The sequence below is a fragment of the Temnothorax curvispinosus genome, unplaced genomic scaffold (genome assembly GCF_003070985.1).
Source record: "Temnothorax curvispinosus isolate PA1 unplaced genomic scaffold, ASM307098v1 QBEX01010762.1, whole genome shotgun sequence".
Classification (NCBI taxonomy): domain Eukaryota; kingdom Metazoa; phylum Arthropoda; class Insecta; order Hymenoptera; family Formicidae; genus Temnothorax; species Temnothorax curvispinosus.
The window spans coordinates 5,103-24,841 of NW_020220542.1; the positions used below are offsets into that span (position 1 = coordinate 5,103).

At 35.9% G+C, this 19,739-nt stretch overlaps 2 protein-coding genes across 2 annotated transcripts; one reads left to right on the forward strand and one right to left on the reverse strand.

Moving 5' to 3' along the window:
• Positions 1-1,909: 1,909 nt before the first annotated feature.
• LOC112460726 (mitochondrial folate transporter/carrier-like) lies at positions 1,910-14,254 on the forward strand. The gene is made up of 6 exons (XM_025025543.1): positions 1,910-2,439; positions 9,994-10,147; positions 10,306-10,558; positions 10,667-10,780; positions 11,024-11,169; positions 13,617-14,254. Exons 1-6 carry the CDS (start codon positions 2,280-2,282, stop codon positions 13,789-13,791), a joined length of 1,002 nt encoding a protein of 333 aa, XP_024881311.1. The 5' UTR covers positions 1,910-2,279; the 3' UTR covers positions 13,792-14,254.
• A 714-nt stretch (positions 14,255-14,968) lies between these two features.
• Positions 14,969-17,579, reverse strand: LOC112460727. Its single transcript, XM_025025544.1, has 5 exons — positions 17,542-17,579; positions 16,565-16,700; positions 15,971-16,158; positions 15,728-15,835; positions 14,969-15,463 (listed from the first exon to the last, which is right to left on the reverse strand). Exons 1-5 carry the CDS (start codon positions 17,547-17,549, stop codon positions 15,331-15,333), a joined length of 573 nt encoding a protein of 190 aa, XP_024881312.1. The 5' UTR covers positions 17,550-17,579; the 3' UTR covers positions 14,969-15,330.
• Between the last annotated feature and the right edge of the window lie 2,160 nt (positions 17,580-19,739).

A 19,739-nucleotide genomic window follows, 5' to 3' on the forward strand; every position in this document is an offset into this window, starting at 1 on the left:
ATTTTGGCATTGTCCGTATATAGAGATTCAATATAGGTGTATTCCGTACACACAGAATAATATTAAATCTCTATATACGGATAAAACCGAAACACTACACAGATTGAATATACAAAAGATATAAAAATTTCTGCATATTTTTTGAAAATCTATTTTCCCTAGAGCGGTCACCCATCCAAGTAGCTGACGCACCTAACGTTGCTTGACATCGATGATCGGACGGACTAGTGGCGATTCTTTGACTCTGACGTTTCCTTTTTTTTTTTTCTTTTTTTTTTAATATCATTTATTGCACACCTTATTGACTCTATACATTTTGTTTACAATGAATTCTAATAAACAAGAATTCACTTGTGTTTTTTTTACTTATACTCGTATATATAACTCATTTTTATATGTAGTATTCAAAAATCTTGTAACAATATATTAACGGCAAATATTAAGAACAATGCAACAACAATTAAATATTGATTAACATTGGCCGTATTTAGCAGAATGTGTATTTCTTTACATCTGTTGGAAGTTTTCTGAGCTCATATTGGATTATTGGAATGTTAAATACATATTACATTAATAGCGCAAAAATCATTTTAAATACATCAACGCGGGCATCGTTCGACGTTCGATGTGCGGGAGATACATGAAAGTGCAGCGATTGCGGCGTCGGTATGAAGTTGGCTGCGCGTCGGGCGTTCAAAACCGTCCGTTGCAACGTCGCGCCGGTCGCGGTGGCGGAGTGCGGACAGCTCGCGGCTCGCGATCTCGCAGCTCGCAGTCTCGCGGCATCTCTGTGCTTCTCGCCGGTTTTCCTGCCGTCGTGTCGTGCCGTGTACAGTGTCGTGCGATCGTGATTAACCGTGTTTCGACGGATAACTTATGAGTGCCGGGAGGAGTGCTGCAGCGCGTATCGTCGTATTCCGACATCATGACGCGATCACTAACGGTGTAGTACATTTTACTTTGCGCGAGTGTTACGTAGTGCCGTGGGTGTTCTCAGTGCCTAGGGTGTTCTCGTAAGTAGAATATTGTGCGAAAATCGTGATGTATGTACGCTTGGTGTAAGTGTAGCGAGTGAGTATCGTCGCGAAGAGGCAATATCCAGGAAGCTGAGAGGAGGAGGAGGCCCGAGGAGGCTTCTGGCGCCGGCGGAGCAACCCCGGGTGAGCGACTTATTAGTTATTATACACACATATAATCATGTATCTATGCTGTTCGCGTGATTAATCGTTTATTTGTGCGTGATCGTCTATCCGTTTATTGTAATTGTTTTATTAAATCTTATATCGAGAAAATTGAAAATTGCATTAGATAATACGCGCGTTAATTAATTCTTTAATTATTGAGCACTTCTTCGAGCGTAGCTATAATTTGCATATTTTTTATGTTGCAGATTAACGTCGTGCTAGAACTCCGCTGCTGCGCGTCGGGCCGGTGAGTCCTTTCGTCTTCATCTCGCGCGGTTGATCTGAGAATGTTGCAGATAATTATAACAGGAAGTCGATTAGATTATCACCGAAGCGGTCGTCCCGAATATACGTTCCGAAAAAATACACGCGCGAAATTCGGTTAGGCATCGAGGCATATAGGATCAGGGCACGAATTAAGAGTCAGGAGCACGTAATGTGCAACTTTTCAAAATGGATTCCGATCGGAATTATTCCAGTTTCCCTAGAAATAGAAATCTAGGTAATAATTAAACAATTCCGAGCGGAATACAGCCCCAAAAGTCCCGTAATTGTACGTGTTCAGGTGTTGAAAATCCCGCGCGCGCGGCGCTCAGCTGTGAGTCGCGGCGCATCAGGTGACGCGCGTGCGCGGGAGACTCGTCTCTCGTCTCCCCCGCCCCCACCGTGAACGGCGTGAACACCGCGGCGCTGCGGTGCTGGCGGCTGGCGGCCCGGTGGAGCACTGACTGAGCAGCACTGAGCAGTATGGCGGTGGTGTTCGGCGTGCGCGGTGGAACTTGGCTGGTCAGTGTTGCATAATCGGCGGGGTAACCAGCTGCGATCTCGCGAAGGGATCGAGCGAAGCGAAGGCGAAGCGAGAGAAGGAAGCCGCGCGAAGCGAGGCAATCTCGGCGACGAGAGTGACGCTACAACAGCCCGACGACAGTGCCTCCCGCGGACCAAGAGATATGCCGCAGAGTGGAGGCGCGTGTTGCTAGCGCTGGCAAGGATGCGGAATCGTGCGTCGCGAATCACGGATCGGTGACAACGAACGGCGAGGATCGGTCGCGGCCGCGGCCGCGGCAGCACGGCGACAGCGTGCCACCGGTCAGCATGACGGCGGCGATCAAGGGCAGCGCCACGCCGGGCGCTCCGCGCCAGCTCAACGTCCTGAGCCACTTGAAGTACGAGTACCTAGTCGCGGGCATCTCGGGCGGCGTCGTCTCGACCCTGATGCTGCACCCGCTGGACCTGATCAAGATCCGTTTCGCAGGTGAGTGTGTGTGAGTCACGCGCCGTTCACACGTCGCGCCGTCGCCGTCGCGCCGCTTCGTGCACGCGCGAGAGCATTCGAGAAAATGGCGGCTGTCACATTGCGGCGGCACGTGGTGCTAACCGCCGAGCGGTTATCGAGCGGCGGTTTCCTCGAGGTCGGGTTCTTTCTCGAGGTTTTTTCTTTCTTTTTTTTTCTTAATTCGAGTTTCTGAAACAGGTCGGGGGAAGAGGAAAGGTGTGGAACGATGGTTGTCGTCGAGCAAGTGACTGACGAAATGTTCGACCTGTTTACGAGTTTATCTCCGTTCGATTGTATTCGCTCGTGTATTATTTCCGAGGGAAGAGAGATAATAAGGGAAAAGTCGTAAGATTGTTCTTGTAAATTAGTGTTATTCCGAATGTAGAAAGTCGTTCGGTTGTCCAGTTTTTTTTAACTGAAAGGTCACCTAGTTTTTATATTTATTCTGAATGGAAGAAAAGAATGTATATTGAACGTGTTTTTTTTTTAGTCTTCTAGGTTTTTAGTTAAAAACTTGACGTTTTTGCAGTTTAATTTTGTGTTAAGACAGATTTTCCAAATCTTATTCAAAGTGATTCGGCTTTATTTTGCTTTGTACTCAATTTTTAATTATTTTCTATTACAAAAAAGAAATTTACATATCATGAATTATATCATAAATTTTGCTATAAAACGTGTGCATAAAATTATCTGATTAAATATTTCCAAATTATTACTGAAATTAAAAAAAAAATTGTATGCAAATGGAATAAGCTGTAAAATAGTATTATAAAGACATCTGTTTTAAAACAGAATATATTTTGAAAGAATATATATATTTTTTTTTCAAGAAAATATTTAACGAACATAACGTGGCGTAAGATTTTATTTATTTGGCTTGAATATCCCAAGGAAAACTTGATTTAGTTTTTGACTAGCTTTCCCGGAACACCGCGCGTGATAGCCAATTACTTCCCGTTAAGCATGTACAACAATTGACACGCTTCCAAATTATTGCACTTACATTGTATTTAAAATAGCATTGCTCAGGACAGATACGTATGTTTCGCAAACTTGAGATTCCGTGTCGAAAAATACAATACCCAAGTTTTTTTTTCAACGCGTAATAATACGATTAATGTTATGTTCTGATTGAATATGTATTTATAATTACGTATTCTTGAGTGCCTTAGTTTTAAATCAGACATTTTACAACTGCCTTAAATCAGACATTTTACATTAGCCGTTTTATATCTTTTTGGCATTCTGTCGATGTATATATTCTGAAATCTGAAATCATACACAAAAGTAGCTAAGTAATTTATATTTGGATACGTTGGAAAGTACCGTATATAGATACTTCGCGCAAAGAATACTCGTTGTAGCGAGGCACTGAAAATAGAGATGCTTACATTTGCCTGTGCCGTATAAGCTAACTGCAAGTATAAATTCCACGTACGGCTATGCAACGCCAAACGAACAGAAGATCGATAACACGAAAGTGAAACAGCCACGCGAACCATAATTCTTTTACAATCCTTTTTCTCCTCTTAATTTTTTCACAATATTTCTAGATAAATTAATTACACAATTAAGAAATTAATTGTTAGCAAATATAACTAATAATTATTCCGATAAATTAAAATAAGATATTCTATTTTAATTATTTCCTATTTTGATATTTATATTAAATATCAAATTAAGATAGGTCTATTTTATTATTTATTTAATTTTTATTGTTTATTTAATTTATATAAATTCTATTTTAATAAGATATTCTAAGAGAAGATTAAATGTAAAAAATAACGGAACGCGAAAGGAACGGATAAACTCATACTTGGGCTGTTTGATATACATACATATATCTGATTGTTTATTATTTCAGCTTTAATTATTTACAAACATCGGAGAAGTTACAAACTAAAACAATACACCACATTATTATCTATCAACTTACGACTGAATTTTATTCCAAGCGAGTAAAGTTCACAAGTTTCTTCGTTACAGACTAATCAAAACATTTATTAAACGTTTACGAAGTTTCGCAACAGACGGCGCGGACTTTTGCCGAGGGTGGCGATTATAGGATTTAAACAGTCGTAGAATTTATCGCAAATTAGCGCAAAGAGCTCTTGACTGAACAGGCCACAATCTCGTGTCTAGATTCAGGCAGATTTTTCTCGATATTCCTTTTTTTCCGACATTTCCACCAACCGTCAATTTGTTTCTACGAACCAAAGATGCGGCACTTATCGTTAGTCGACAATAGCTTCTATTGTCTAATACTGTTCCTAGGTACCTACTTCTTCAGTCTCGGGATGAAAACGAATTCCATTTTGTCGATGGATTAATTTGGTGGAAAGTTCTCGATCGCAGACGCTCGTGGTTTCTCGATATTCGATATCAATACGCGATTATCGGGAACAAGATTTCAATATCTTTCATACATTTCAAGATACGTACGTAAAGAATATTTATAAATCGCGTTCAACGCATTTTTTTCTATATTTTTGATTACAAAAGATGCTCATAATATTTTATTTCTGACGATTCACTTTATTATCGTCATTGCTGTTTATTGCTGTCAGAAGTCAATATTGTGAACGACATTCCACTGATGATGAATGTTATTTTGCGCAGTCTGTGAACACAATAGTGATAGGGGATCACGGGATTCGCGAGGCACATTCGCGAGGCACGCGCTCGTTTGAGTCATCGCTAGCTCTCGCGCTTGTCATGATAATTGACGGCAAGATTTAGATTAGATAGCATTTAGAGACTAACATATTTGTCCAAAAATTTGCTGCAAAATTTGCTAGAAAATAATGCGTCGTCGCAGGTTGATGCTCTGATACGTCTCTGAGTTAACATCCGTATAAAGGCTCATTAACACACTTTGAGCGTTAAGCTGATTTCAACATTGAACTTAACAAATCTAATATATTATTTTAATATTAATTTAATAGATATTTTATTGCTTTTTTAAATGTCTTAATTTGTATTATTTTTAATTAATGTCTAGAATTGTATTATTTCTTTAAATGTCATAAATATGTAGTAGAATTATTCTTAATCGAGTAAATAAAACATTCACAAATGGATGACGGAGTCTCTGTAGAATTGCGGATTATTTTTGTTCACGCGTATGGCGAAAATTTTTCAAAGCACCGTCTCTCGTTGATTTTATGCGAAACAATGCATTACGTTATTTTATCATATTACTTTACGTTACATAAATTTCCGGTTTAATCTTGGTGCTCGATTTTCCATGGTCATTTCGAATTAAATCGGATATCCTTGTGTGATCTCACGTTGCACAGATAGTATTCCAGGTACTACGGTATCAGAATATTGATAGCGCCCGCTCTTTACGTTAGGAAATTCTTGGAACCAAATAATTGCAAAGGGAAACCCAATCCAAAAACTAATAATTAATAATAAATTAAAAGTCTGTTCTAATTCGTTTGCAGTTATATTTTTATTTTCCTGTGCGCTGCTATAAATTGATAAACATTCTCCATACTGTATCTCCAGCCAGAATTTCATTAACGAAGTAATTATATACTCAGCTGTTTTGAATAAAAGTTTCGGAAACGAGACAAAGGAGAGCAAACGAGGCTATTTATAAAACTTGTTCACATAATCACGAATTACGAAATTTAAAAAGCAAGATAAATAGACTAAAAATATGACAAAATTTATACGTTAATAAGCAAAGCGAATTTTGGCCAAAGTAAGCGAGTAAAAGTCGAATGTTTCTTGACAAATATCCTGATGATGAAACACGTTTTTGTTTGAAGCGGATTATCTTAGTGAAAGCAACATATCTTATCGCTCTCGTACAGGCAGACGCGACTGACATGAGCTGTTTATGCGATATACAAAAAAATTCGATCGATATGAATAAACAAAAGGCCTGAGCTATCGGGAGCTTTGAACTGTGCAGTATCAGACATATTTCATCCGGAAATCGAAGTTAAAGGAAATAACGAGATTGCTTTAATTCTTATATATTTTTAACTCTAATTTGTTTAGACTATGAAATTTTTATTCTAAAAAAAGCTTATATTGAAGTAGTCCAGGAAACTTGCTCGTGTATACCAGCCTACTTTAGATGATCTATAATTTGCTTTAGAGTTCAGGATAATTCAAATAGAACTCTATTAATAATTTTGCACGTGTATTAATATACATGTGTGATGTCTTACATACTTTAGGCGTATCCTGATTCTTCAAAAGTCCGTCTTTTGTGCGGCGTATATAAAATCTAATTTAGACGATCTATAATTTGTATCAATTAAAAAAAAATAGAATTCTGTAATTTATAAGTGTAATAGTTTAGCCTCGTAAAATAATCGCACGTGATGATGAGAGCCGATATGGTGATTGCATAATCCGTCACGTGTTCGCGTTTATCAATGTGACGAGCGTCATTTTATGTTTATTCTGCCATAATTTATTTTAACGTTGTCTTAAAAAGGCATATTAGGCATATTAGGTAACATGAGATATTGGTGTAGCATATTACAAAAGTGCAGAAACCTTGAATAAATAAATTTAATATTGGCAGAAATTTATCGTGGACCAGAAATAAATGATTATGTTTCAGTGTAATTAAATTTATTCTGATTATTACTCTTTTTATAATAAATATAAAATTTATAATTATTTATTAATGATACAATTTCTAAAAATATTGATTATTTATTGATACGAAAGATATGATTGATTTTATTATCTATTATTTTTACGTTATGCCGGTATCAATAATCTGATGTCATTATCAATCTTATTTTACTTTTGATAACATTATGAAAACGTCACAATTATACCACAATAATTGTTACTTTTGCAACGAATAAGCAAATCTGTCAAAATTTCATAAAATTACGGAGTATTTTTTAAATAAATCGTACGTAATCTTGTTTTTTTACCATTAAATGAGATATTTTTTGTATATTATTATAAATTTATAAGTTCTAAATGTTAGATGTAATAGTTGATTTAATTTAATGGTAATGCATTATATTACGCTATATAAATAGATACATTGTGTATCTATTTAACAGATAAACTGTAAACAGATAATTTAATTAATTTATTTTTTACAGATATAACAGAATTATAAATATAATATCTAATATTCACAAAAATTATTGTTAAGTTAAATTAATTGTACGTACTATATTTTATATAAAATTAAAACATAATTTTTTTGAATGTATGTTTACGTAAATCTTCTCCTTTTGAGAAAAAACTCATTCTTATATTTTGAGGAATTAAATTCTGGAGTTTGTCCAACATGTGTAACATCTTATCTTACGATTCTATTGGATCTTAGCTCTTAGATAATAAGTAAGCTCATGCACGAGTTCACGAAGGCGAGAGAAATGTTAAGATGAAAATAGCTCTTGGGACTTAATGTTACGGAAAGTTTCTCTCTCCCATCGTAGTGTAGTCACTGTTTTCATCTGCCGTTACTACAAGTACGTCAAACCAAATGAATTGCTGTTTTGAATAACTAATGTTTCCGGGCACTTGATTGCAAGTACAATCAGCTATTGTTTATTCATCTTGCATTTGTTCGAAAAATCAGTACAGTCGACTTCTGTGTACAAGTTGATATCAAATCAATGTTTATCAATGGCATTCCAGATTTGTATTCACCTGCTTTTAAGCCTTAAAGATCTTGCCGATATCATATCAGTTATCTTGAATCGGTGAAACTAAGCAAAGGAAATTAAGTAGGAAAGTTTCTCATGTTTATAGAATTTATTCAATGAATCCGTCATAATCAAACGAAGACAGAGATGTGCGCGTTGAGCGTTAAATGATTTCTTAAGTACAAAGGAATAAGATTTATTGTGAAAAACGGATACTCCACACAGGTGTGTACGTGTGTGTGTGTGTGTGTTTGTCGTATTTTAAACGGAATATTCATTGGCCGTCCACCAAGCACCGAGCCACGAGAATTCCGCAAGTTGCGTCAGTGGCACGTGACGTTCGTTATTGAATCGTTTCGTCGCGCAGTCAGCCGAATCGTCGAAAGTCTCTTCGAAATTTCTCGTCTACGAATTCATAAGTAGATACAGTTGCGAAATAAAATTTCGTGGATATGCAGATCGATATTCCTTTTGCGAACGTAAATACACAAGTTTCAAAATGCATAAGTAATTTATAAATCTAGGTTATATTAAAATAATCCATCCAAATTCTACAGCCTGTAGAATTAACGAAGACTCGTAAAATCGAATACTATCCGTGCAACCGGATATTACAGAATAGATACTAAATAGAAAAATAAAACAAAATGAAATAATTAATATAAAATAAATAATTCCCATCGGTTTTCACAGAATTATCGTAAGATACTGTCATTCGAATCAAGGTTTTTTTTTATATCTACATTTTAAAACAGAAGTTATACGTATGAATGTGAAAGCGAATGAATGTTTCTCGCGCTTCGCATACTTTGATAACGAGATGTTATTATTTCTTTGGCTCTGATTTCTTCGAGGATTTCTTTAGTCGTCGCACGAATTCGATTTGAATATTATTACAGTTATTAAAATATTTAACATTGAATATTGACAAGCTAATACTTATGGAAAAATTTTCGCTGAGGAAAAAATTGAATGTAAATTAATGCAGATATTCAGAGGAAATTTTATAGGCGGGTTTCGTCAGTCAGAGATACACAAAATCGCAATGGGGACGGCCTTTCATAGCCAAGTGAATCACCGTCATCCATGAAAGCGAAAGTAAATTATACTGCGCGGTAGATGATACTTCTTTCTTCGCTCTTCTCTCTGACTTGCCTTACAATCTCGTGACAGTTTTAAACGATATTAATTCAGCTATTAATTTCCATTAGCTTCGCATAGGGCGCTCTCGACATAAATATGTAAATGATTCAATATAAAATTTATATCTAATCTCATTTGTCTTTTGATCTTCCGAGAGAATAATATGTTTTAGTCTTTACATTCTATTTTACATTCTAATTTACATATGTTGCTGGATTAAATTTTGTATCACATTAACGTTTTTTATCGTTTAGAACATAAAATGCATAGAATTAAATTTTAAATATTCATTTTGTCGCCACGTGGTTTTTATTATGGATATATCTGAGAAGGAAATTTCTCAGTAAATGAGACGGTCTCGTAAGACGATAACGCTACCTTTTCGCAACGAGATGCGATATGAAAACTAATGTTGCAACGTTTATCACTGGCGATAAAGCGTGTTTACGTGTGCATATGCATGTTAATCGCTTATGTAAATGTGAACGTATTCGAGCATAAAAATTAGAGGTTGCTCTATCACGAGACGATGCATTATTGGCGATGATCTGAAAACAGAGAGCAGAGGCAAGCAATCGACAAGGGAAAAACACCGTAATTGTAAACAATAATTACCGCCTAGGTGTTTGTTTCAATAAAACATGAAGTATCTCACCAACAATATCGCGGAATATTTTTACGAAGATGTAAAATACTGTTAGCTGTATGCAATGGGATTTACTTGAATTCTTTTATCTTTTGGTTGCAGTAAACGATGGTCAAGCGAGCACGGCACCGCGATACAATAGTCTTAGGAATGCTATCGCACAGATCGTTAAGACCGAGGGTTTGCGTGGACTCTATAGGGGTGTAACGCCGAACATTCTAGGATCGGGCAGTTCGTGGGGATTCTATTTCTTCTTGTAAGTATATACGGTAGCGATCGCTGATTGCTAGCGCTCTAGATTCGTCTTGAAATCCAAATAATTGGGCGAATATCGATCTGCGATAAAGATCTCAAGTCTAGATTATCGATTAGTTTTTCTGGATATCTCGTGCTAACAGCGAATTAATTTTGCAGCTATAACACGATAAAGACTTCGATCCAAGGTGGCAATTCGAAGAAACCTCTCGGACCGTCCATGCACATGTTCGCTGCCGCCGATGCCGGAGTGCTTACTTTGCTCATGACCAACCCAATCTGGGTGGTAAAGACGCGGCTGTGCTTACAATATGCTGACGATGTGAAGCTGGCGGAGTCCAAGAAGTATCGTGGCATGATTGATGCTTTAAAGAAGATCTACAAGACGGAGGGTATTAGAGGCTTATATAAGGCAAGCAAATTTTTTAAATTAAACTTTGGAATTATGATCGTACTTGAAATAAAATGAGAACTAATTTGCAATTTACATGATTAAAGAAAGTATTTTGTACTCTTGCAGGGTTTAGTTCCTGGATTATTTGGTGTTTCACACGGTGCGATACAATTCATGGCGTACGAAGAGATGAAAAATGAATATTATGATTACCTGAATGTACCCATTGACACGAAATTGGTAAACCGATTATATTTTTATTAAGATTTTTATGACTTGGGAAGCAAAGCGGATCTAACTACGCGTAGTAATTTTTAATTCGCTATAACCTGTTACTTTTTTTGTTAATCTGCACGAAAAGCACAAGTAGTGTTATCTATTTACAAAAAAAATGGTATTTTAGTTTCCAACTGTGATAGAGATGCTTATAAATAATATTCAATAATAATAAGAAATATTTCTAATATGTGATTCTTTTCACAGAGTACATCCGAATACATCGTCTTCGCGGCGATGTCAAAGTTGATCGCTGCAGCGTCGACGTATCCTTACCAAGTGGTGAGGGCACGACTTCAGGATCATCATCACGATTATCGGGGTACCTGGCATTGCGTTCAATGCACATGGAGGTCAGAAGGAATTAAGGGTTTCTATAAGGGCTTATCACCATACCTTTTACATGTTACACCAAACATATGTCTAATTATTCTTATTTACGAGCATTTTACTAACGGTAGTTAATTTATATACTTTATTGCAAATGTAACTTTTTAGGCAATTTTTTTTAAATCTTACTCATCTAGCGGGTAATATCCCCCGATTTATCAAAACTTATGATTCAAGGTATTCACAATACGCAGAGTGCGTGTATGATCTTTCAATGATGTGAGGCAACAGTACCTCATTTTTTTTTTTATAGATGAGTATTATTCAGATAGATTACAGTACAGAATTATTGTTTTTCAGGAAAACTTTCTTTATGAAACCACTTTTATCTGAAATGTTTTTGGAAGACTCGGAGGTTAGCTGTAATGATTATTAGCAACAATTTTTATTCTATTCCGTTGTAGGCGACATGTAGCTAATGTATTAGTTTTCTTTCTGGCATTCGCACAAAGCGAGTGCACAATATTTTCTATTATTTGTATTTCTATTAATTTATATTTGGTTTGTAGAATCGTACAGTGATGAAAGAAATCGCTCGACATGGGAAAGTAGCTTAAATAATTGCTTTTACTGTTGTCGTTTTAACTTCTCGCGTAAATTGCAACGCGACGATTGCAAAACGGAGAAATAGATCTTGAAGTGGCAATAGCTCGTGGCACGTATTGTACGTAGAATGAATGTGTTTTATTTATTCAACCACTCGTCCTTTCTTATCCAAGTACACACTGAGAGACTGCGATAATGTAAAATGGACAAAGTTACTTTATTTCATCGACACATTTAATTTATGGCGAAACTTATAGTGGACGCATTGTAAAGATAGTTTTTGTTATAACGAAAATGTATTTTAAATGAAATATCTTCTTATTATACAAGGTCAAACAATGGATAAACGTATGAGTATGATCGTCTTTTGTTTACCGAGTTGTGTAGATATCTGAGTGTCAACTAAACTGGATTTAGTTGAACAAACCTAGATAGATGTGCTTGGTTGCGCGCACGGTTATGCGAAAGGAAGCGAGGAGTAATATCTTATATTGATTATATTGGTATAAGATGGTGCTCTATTAATGCTATATTAATGCTCTATTCAAATGGAAGAGTTGCAAGAAGAAACGGATCACGGTCGGCAGACGGTGTAATCTTGGATAGTTAAATTAATAACCAAATATTTACGCAACTATACGAATAACACACACGATATACTTATTATCTGTGTAACGTTCGAACAATCTTTGACGCATAATGTGTATGAACCACATGTGTAAATCGATGATTTCTGCGTCTTCACTCGAGTCGACGAGTTTCAGTGCGGACTAGACGTCGCTTAAATTAGCGATTTCTTTTTTTCCTTTAATCCTTTCTAGCAAATACAGTAAAAATTCGCTGCATTCTACCTTATCTCCCGTTCCCCCTTTTTTCATTTTACAAAGCGACTCTGTTTCTCTGTAGCTAATACTTTACCTCATCCTAAGGGGAGTATATAGAGTCCTTTATAGATCATTTTTGCAAGGATCGTAGAGTCTGGCACTCGGAACGTATGATCGATAGCAATAAGTTTCCTCACTGCAATCTGTAAATAGTAGGACGAATTTATTTATATTCAACTTGTTTAGCCATAAATTTAGCTAGAATCTGTGTTTCTTCGGAGAAAAGAGAGTCATGGGGACGAAGGAGCATACTTAAAGCAACATTGTGACGATACTAATAAACACACGCACACATATCGAAAAGTGTTTGTCATTAAATTAATCATTTATTATTTCAGATTATTAAATTTACGTTATTCAAGTTTACCCAGATTTGATATCTTTATTCTGTTTCTCTTTTTACTGTTATTTACTAATGATACTTTATTGACAGCGCAGAGAATAGGAAGGACGTCATCGTTATTTAATTACGATTTAAAGAAATATTTTTTCTTAGATGTATTTTGATGTGATTAAGATCGCTTATTGTGGTTGTTCTGCTTATATATAATATTGTAGCATGTATAAAGGTATTGTGATTGAACGATGAAATTTATGGGGTACGTTACGATCTGTCTCGGTTAGTTTAGTAGCTTGTTAAGCCACCAGCAGTACGATTTTTGAACGTAAAATTAGATTCTGTTGCTTCGAATTTGTGCGCGATTAATCGGTTCGTTTGAATTTAATAGAATTAAATAGAATCTATCTAATATGGCTGACACTATTAAAAACAATTATTACTTTCGCTGATTGAATCTTCGTAAAACTCTTGACGAAAGAGAACCGTTAATTCTCTTTCGTCTGATTTTTTATGATGAATTCTATTGTAGCGTCAAGAATCGTACGCGGGTTAAATTTAATAGCGCATCAGAATTCTTCGCGTCTTTAGTCTGTTGTAAAGCAAAGTAAAACAAAGGCGTATTGCTGGTGGTTCGTTGCAGGTATGAGGGTTGGCGTGGCTTTTACAAGGGTTTAAGCGTAAACCTCACCAGAGTGACCCCGGCGACAGTTGTCACGTTTGTGGTCTACGAAAATATGTTTCATTATCTGCAATCCAGGCGTACCGCCGTGGAAGAAACGATCGCTGTGCCTGCGGTTAGCAAACTGAAGGAGTAAGGTAAACCAAGGAGATCCCTCGGAGCTTTACCGAAACACACGTGTAATCCAGTTGTACTTTGAGTCGTACGAATTATATTTCTGATGACATATGGACCGAAACGAGTGAATCGTCGTAATTACGATAAAATTCTACTGTGAAGAAAAGGCTTAAGACACAAGCTTAAAAAAATAATTATTTAAATTTCTTATAATTCACACTATGTACAGCATAAAATTTGAAGTTGATATAAAAAAGGCTGCAAGCATTAGAAATAATTTTAAGAGAGGCTCATTATTTGTTTAGTTACTATTTTGGGAAAAAGTGAATAACGAATACTTTTCACATTGATTTTAAGTCTCGTCGATATTTTTAAAAATGTCATCCGTAGTCCTTTTCTGAACGCTGTTGGTCATTTCATTCTGTAGTTATAAGTGTCTTCAAATCTTGTATAGATTTTCCATCGATGGAAGAATATCGTAATAAAAAAAGCTTTAATAGATTAGAGGATTTCTAATGTAATAGTGGTCTGTGTAAATCTATCGGATAAAATAAAAATTGAATGACTGAAGAGTGCAAATGATTGAAGTTATCGAGTGCTTATTTGAAATGCACCGATAATACAGATTATTTCTATTGATTGCATCTTTGTTTTTTATGCATGTTTATAATTTTATTCATAATTTAGCTACATTCGCGACCATTTTTGAAGGATACAAAATAGATTTTATAAATTGATTTTTTATGTTGTTAGACATAAAATTTATTAATTGTAGAGAAAGATAAGATTTAAATATATGTATATGTACGTATAGATTGATGATAAAAAATTTGTTAGTAAAAGATAAATTCTTACTCAATTTTACGTTTCAAATTTTCTTATTTTTACATCGTATCTTTCTCTTTTTCCTCTACATTAAATACTTGCATTTAGAAGATACATTTAAAGTTTGTATTGAGATCTTTAATTACATTATTATGATTTGTTGTTAATGTTATTATTATTTGTTTTATATTAATTAAGAAGGTTTTATGTTCAACTTGATCAAACGTGTACAAATTTTACTTTGTCTTTTATTATAATATCGATATTCCTTTTTTAAATAATAAGCTTGATGTCGCAAGACATGGAGAGTTGAAATAAAAATTAGCTTTATTGTATAATAAACAAATTATATATATGTATAGTATAATAGTTATACATATACGTATATATATAATTTTATTATGTATACAGTACAATAATAGTATATAATAAACAATATTGAGTAAGCATAAACAACGCAAACTAATTGCGAAGAAAACGAATTAAAACATTCCCAATTTTTATGATTTTTGCTATTCATTTGTTCCAGGTTAGTTGTTGATTTATTCAATTTATTTCGTTAATTTATCGTTTTATATATTATTTAGTACAACAGATCACATATAAGACATATCAACATCTCTGATAAAATTTACAGCAGACATTTCGCACGATCTTCTTTCAATTTGGTTGTATGAATTGAACTTTTTAGATATTCTCGGTGCAATGCAATTACGCAAAGTTTTTTTAATTATTATTTATCGATATAATGGCTTATTAGATCTAAAAGATTCACAGGACATTTTTTGTAACGCTGATCGCAGTGCTGCTCACGTTCGGCTTCCACAATCTCATCTGGAAGATCTTCGCTCATTGACATAGAGGGTCTGCGACAAAGAAATGCGCACAAATGTTATAATTTTTATATTACTCATGTCATGCCTGACACGTGTGATAGCATAAATGTGCTGCCGGATGAACATTTTGATCGAAAATAAAAATTTATCGGACAAGCTGAGCTAATTTTCTAAGTTTCCAGAATCCATTCCATTTTCTTATCCATCACTACTGTAATTTACACTGACCGCAATTGTCGACTTTTTTTATTCTTACTTGATATAATTCAAATAATTTTTCTTTTTGATATTTACGTGAATATAATTTGAAGGATGTCGCCGAGCACTCCGTTTTCATTTAAGGAGTATCTCTCAGCTTCGCAGATTGTTCTCAGCAAGCAATCAAGTCCAGGATAACCCAGGCTGTTACAAGATACGTATGAAATTATATTATTTTTCAAATTTTACTTGCAATATTATATTTTAAATTATTAAAAATTATGGTAAAATTTTGCAGGATATGGGATAAAGAATAATTGACACGTGTAGTTCTATTACCTGTCCATTTTACTGGTGAACACCTTGTATACTAGTTGACGACTGAGACTTCGTTTTGCATAGTAACTTCCCTCGTAGAAGTAACTCGAATTCCATTTGTATGGCAATCCGTAATTCGCTTCGAAATAAAACGACACCGCTATAGATTTGTCTGGAATATCTATGGGAATTCCCAGAGCGAAGAATATCTACGAATCAGATTAAATCCCATTTAAAGAAAATGATTAATCAATTTAACCTTCAATGAGCCTAATTTCTCGAAACATGTCGGTATATTGATTTACAAAGCGAAAAGTATCTGCAAGTTTTATAGATGTGCTATAGATTGCTAAAAGCAAATTGTAGTGAACGTTTCTTATCATGATTTCTTTAGCGATGGATAAAGTGATTTTTTTCGATATTCTTTTCAATATTGTTGAGTAGGAATTACCGTTATGTTAAAACAAACGTTTATTTCGGGTTTCTTCGATTTTTTTATCTGATCACACTTCAGAAGTGCGCTTGAAGTGCGAATGATTAATATTGAGTTAACAGACTGCCCGTACAGTCCGAGACACATTAGTAGATGAAAAATGAATGATTGATCCACTGTACCCCTGAAGCGCTACCCTCGGGAAATCCGATAGATCGTATATGCCTCGATACACCGTGTGTAATATTTTTCACTCCTGATACATGTGTTGACTTCATAAAGTACCACATCAAGAGAGCCAGCATCGTAACATAATTTCTGAAATATGTCAAGATTTAATGAAAATTTCATCACCTATGTTACTCGTATTTAATTATGGTTTTTAAAACATTTCGTACTTACTATTTTTAATCTTTGGAAACAAAATTAATTGGTTTGAAAAGAGATGATTTAATTTATGGTACTTATCCCTTATCAATGATTTATTTAATGGTACTTTTTTTCCTCGGTTGTTTACTTATTTCTCATTTTAATCCGTTTAAATAATTATTTAAAAAATTTCAATATTTCACATTTTAGTCAACGATCGCTCGATTTTAGTTACAAGTTTTTATGTAGTTTTTATTATTAACGAATTCGGGAAACGATCGGAGGGAAAAAGCTATGTAACGACAACACTTAAATTTGTTTTGTAAAATAAATAGTTGCAATGTTTAGATACTGAAATGATATTTTCGGAGTTTCATCGAGCGTGCTCGTGATATCGCTCGCAATATTGTTCATTCGGAATTTATACGTGGGATGGTCGATGTGTCGGTAAAAAAAAAGGGACACGCGTCTCTGTTTGTTCATTTCTTTATTTCGCGAGCTGTTTTGATTTTGCGGTCGCCTCATAGGTTTTCGCGCGTATGCAAATACCTATCGGCCAATTCGATTGTTTCACGTGCAATTGCGCGATTTTCGCTCGCGAAAATAAAGCAAGGAAGAAAAAAAAATATTTTCCACGACAGGCGGTTCGTGTCAGGTACGCGTTAATAAAGTGTTTGTAGTCTCCTCTTATCGTTCACGTATTATCGTATATCTTTTAACTTCGCGATCGCATTTTTCTTAATTTTTACCGTTGCTTGCGTAGAGAATAACCTCGGTATCGAATACTCACTTTTTCATTTCTCTAGCGTACAACTGGACACGTGAATCTTGCACGAGGTTTTTGCCGAGTGGCAAAGTGGCGGTTTGTACACAGTTTAAGCGTGTGCGAAATAAAAATTATGTTAGTTTGCGCAAGGCTAATAATTGCAGTCGTTATCAGGCTGCGGTAACCGTTTCTCGTCTCGTTATGCACGTTCTGATGCTAATAGAGCGACGTGTAGTGATTTAAATCTTTGCGAATCATGTTTAGCGTTGTGCCATCAAAGAATTTTATTTTTTTCAATTTGTTCGATATAAATATTTTTAATATTTATCACTTTACATGTTTCAAACGCGTTTTAACGCTATTTTTATGTCAATGTTTTATTTAAACTTATTTCAGCACTAATGGAGTGTACATTGTCAATATTTTATTCATGCGAATATAATTATTGTTAATACCGCCAAAGCGATAATCTTGTGTTTGTGCGCTTCGCAAAATTTGTTTTTTTTGTTTTTTTTGTTTACAGAAACCAGTTGTTTGAAACTGAAATATTCTAAATCCCATCAAGATTACATTTTAAAACCACTTTACCTTGATGAAAAACAAGGTGCGTTATTCGATATTTTAGATTTATCTCTCGCGTTTCGTTTTATCTATTGATTCTTCGATTAATCTTCTCAACTTTCAAATATTCGTTAAAAACATTCGGTAACTATGTCTGAAATTAAAATGAATTTAGAGTAAAATCGCCTTGTAATTAAACGAAGATTAATATTTCGTTTTCTATTTCTTGAAGAATTCTTGGTCCTATGTCGGCTCAAAATGTGTTATTCAAAAAATTAATTATCAAAAACATCTGAGTATTTTTATTACATAAGAAATTAATACAAAAGCGCGTATTTACGACAAGTTACGATCAATCCGCGACATCCCGTGTATACCGATACGAACGGCGCGATATCGGCCGGCTTCAGTTGTTCAGATGTCGGAATGAGATTATGGTCCGCGGGATGTATTAATCCCGCGATCAATATGCGTCTAGCACTAATTGAATTAATAATGGAATTGCAGGTCGGCTGTTTCTGCCTTGTTTGGTACATTCCTGATTCAATGCGGCGAAACTCGTAATTATTCCACGGGTCTTTACGATAGCGGGCCGACCGCCGGACACGCGGGCCTGGATGCCGCAGAACAATGCTCGGCCACCACCTTTCGCCAGTGGTGGTCCCCAGCTAGAATATATCCCGGCACGAAGTTTCGCACACTAAATACATTATTGATTAGCGCGCCATGAATTTAGTGGTCTCCGTCGCGCCTTGCGACCCGAACATTCGTGGCATTCGCTCAGAGGTGGGTGGCAGGGTATTTTTGGGTCACGAAGTGCGCCTCCACTTGCATTGTGTGTACACGCGATTGTCACCGCATACTCCGATTTTCGAGAACGTTACCTCTGGCCCTTCCGAGCCGGTTTCTTTTAAATTTATCCCGCGTTTGCATTTACAGTCCGCGCACGTGTTATCCGTTATCGACGTTCGCGTCGATCCATATCCATATTGCGAACCGGCGTCGCGCTTCCACGAGGATACTGGAAAAAAATAACTAAGAAAAATAACGTAAAAGCACATACGTATATAGCGAATTTTATGTTTCTGAGATTACTTTTTTGCTATTTTTTAACGAGACTCCCTATTATGTACACATTTCATTAAACTCTTTTTATTATCTGTCCCGGTACTAAAGCAATATTATTTTTAAAATTACCAATCGATGCGAGAGCCATATCGTTCTCTCGCTCTGACTATTATACCGTCGCGTCGTGGAGAAATCTCCGCCAGCGGGTGTTGCTCGACGAGGGGTGAATTACGTCTGGCAATTCTCACCTTTGTTATTTTTCTCCCGCGCGAGTAAGTCGAGCAATATCGCGCGCTCATTGAAATAAAGGATGCGAGATTTATGGAATCACGTGCGCGCGGGAAAGGTTTTTTACGAGGCCCGACAGCTATACGTGGAACAACGCCGGGGATTTTTCGCCGCAATTTTCCGCGAGGCCGCGGAATGCGAGACGCAGCCTCCTCGTGTGTGCAATGAGGAAGAGGCAATGGTGCGGGGCGAACGGGGGCGCAGCGCCGGAACGCATTCGCACTATTGTCGTCGCGCGAACATAAAAAAAAAAGTGATCGCGGCGGGTAAATAGCGCGAGAAATTCGAAAAATGCAGGGCTGAGC

Bases quoted from the DNA above. Each gene is read 5' to 3' on its own strand.
- LOC112460726 (XM_025025543.1), top strand. From the start codon at position 2,280: ATGACGGCGGCGATCAAGGGCAGCGCCACGCCGGGCGCTCCGCGCCAG. The intron at 2,440-9,993 runs GTGAGTGTGTGT...TTTTGGTTGCAG, and splicing joins GATCAAGATCCGTTTCGCAG to TAAACGATGGTCAAGCGAGC. The intron at 10,559-10,666 runs GCAAGCAAATTT...GTACTCTTGCAG, and splicing joins GTATTAGAGGCTTATATAAG to GGTTTAGTTCCTGGATTATT.
- LOC112460727 (XM_025025544.1), bottom strand. The intron at 16,159-16,564 runs GTACAGTGGATC...TCTGATTCGTAG, and splicing joins CCGAGGGTAGCGCTTCAGGG to ATATTCTTCGCTCTGGGAAT. The intron at 15,464-15,727 runs GTAAATATCAAA...TCTTTGTCGCAG, and splicing joins ATCCTTCAAATTATATTCAC to ACCCTCTATGTCAATGAGCG.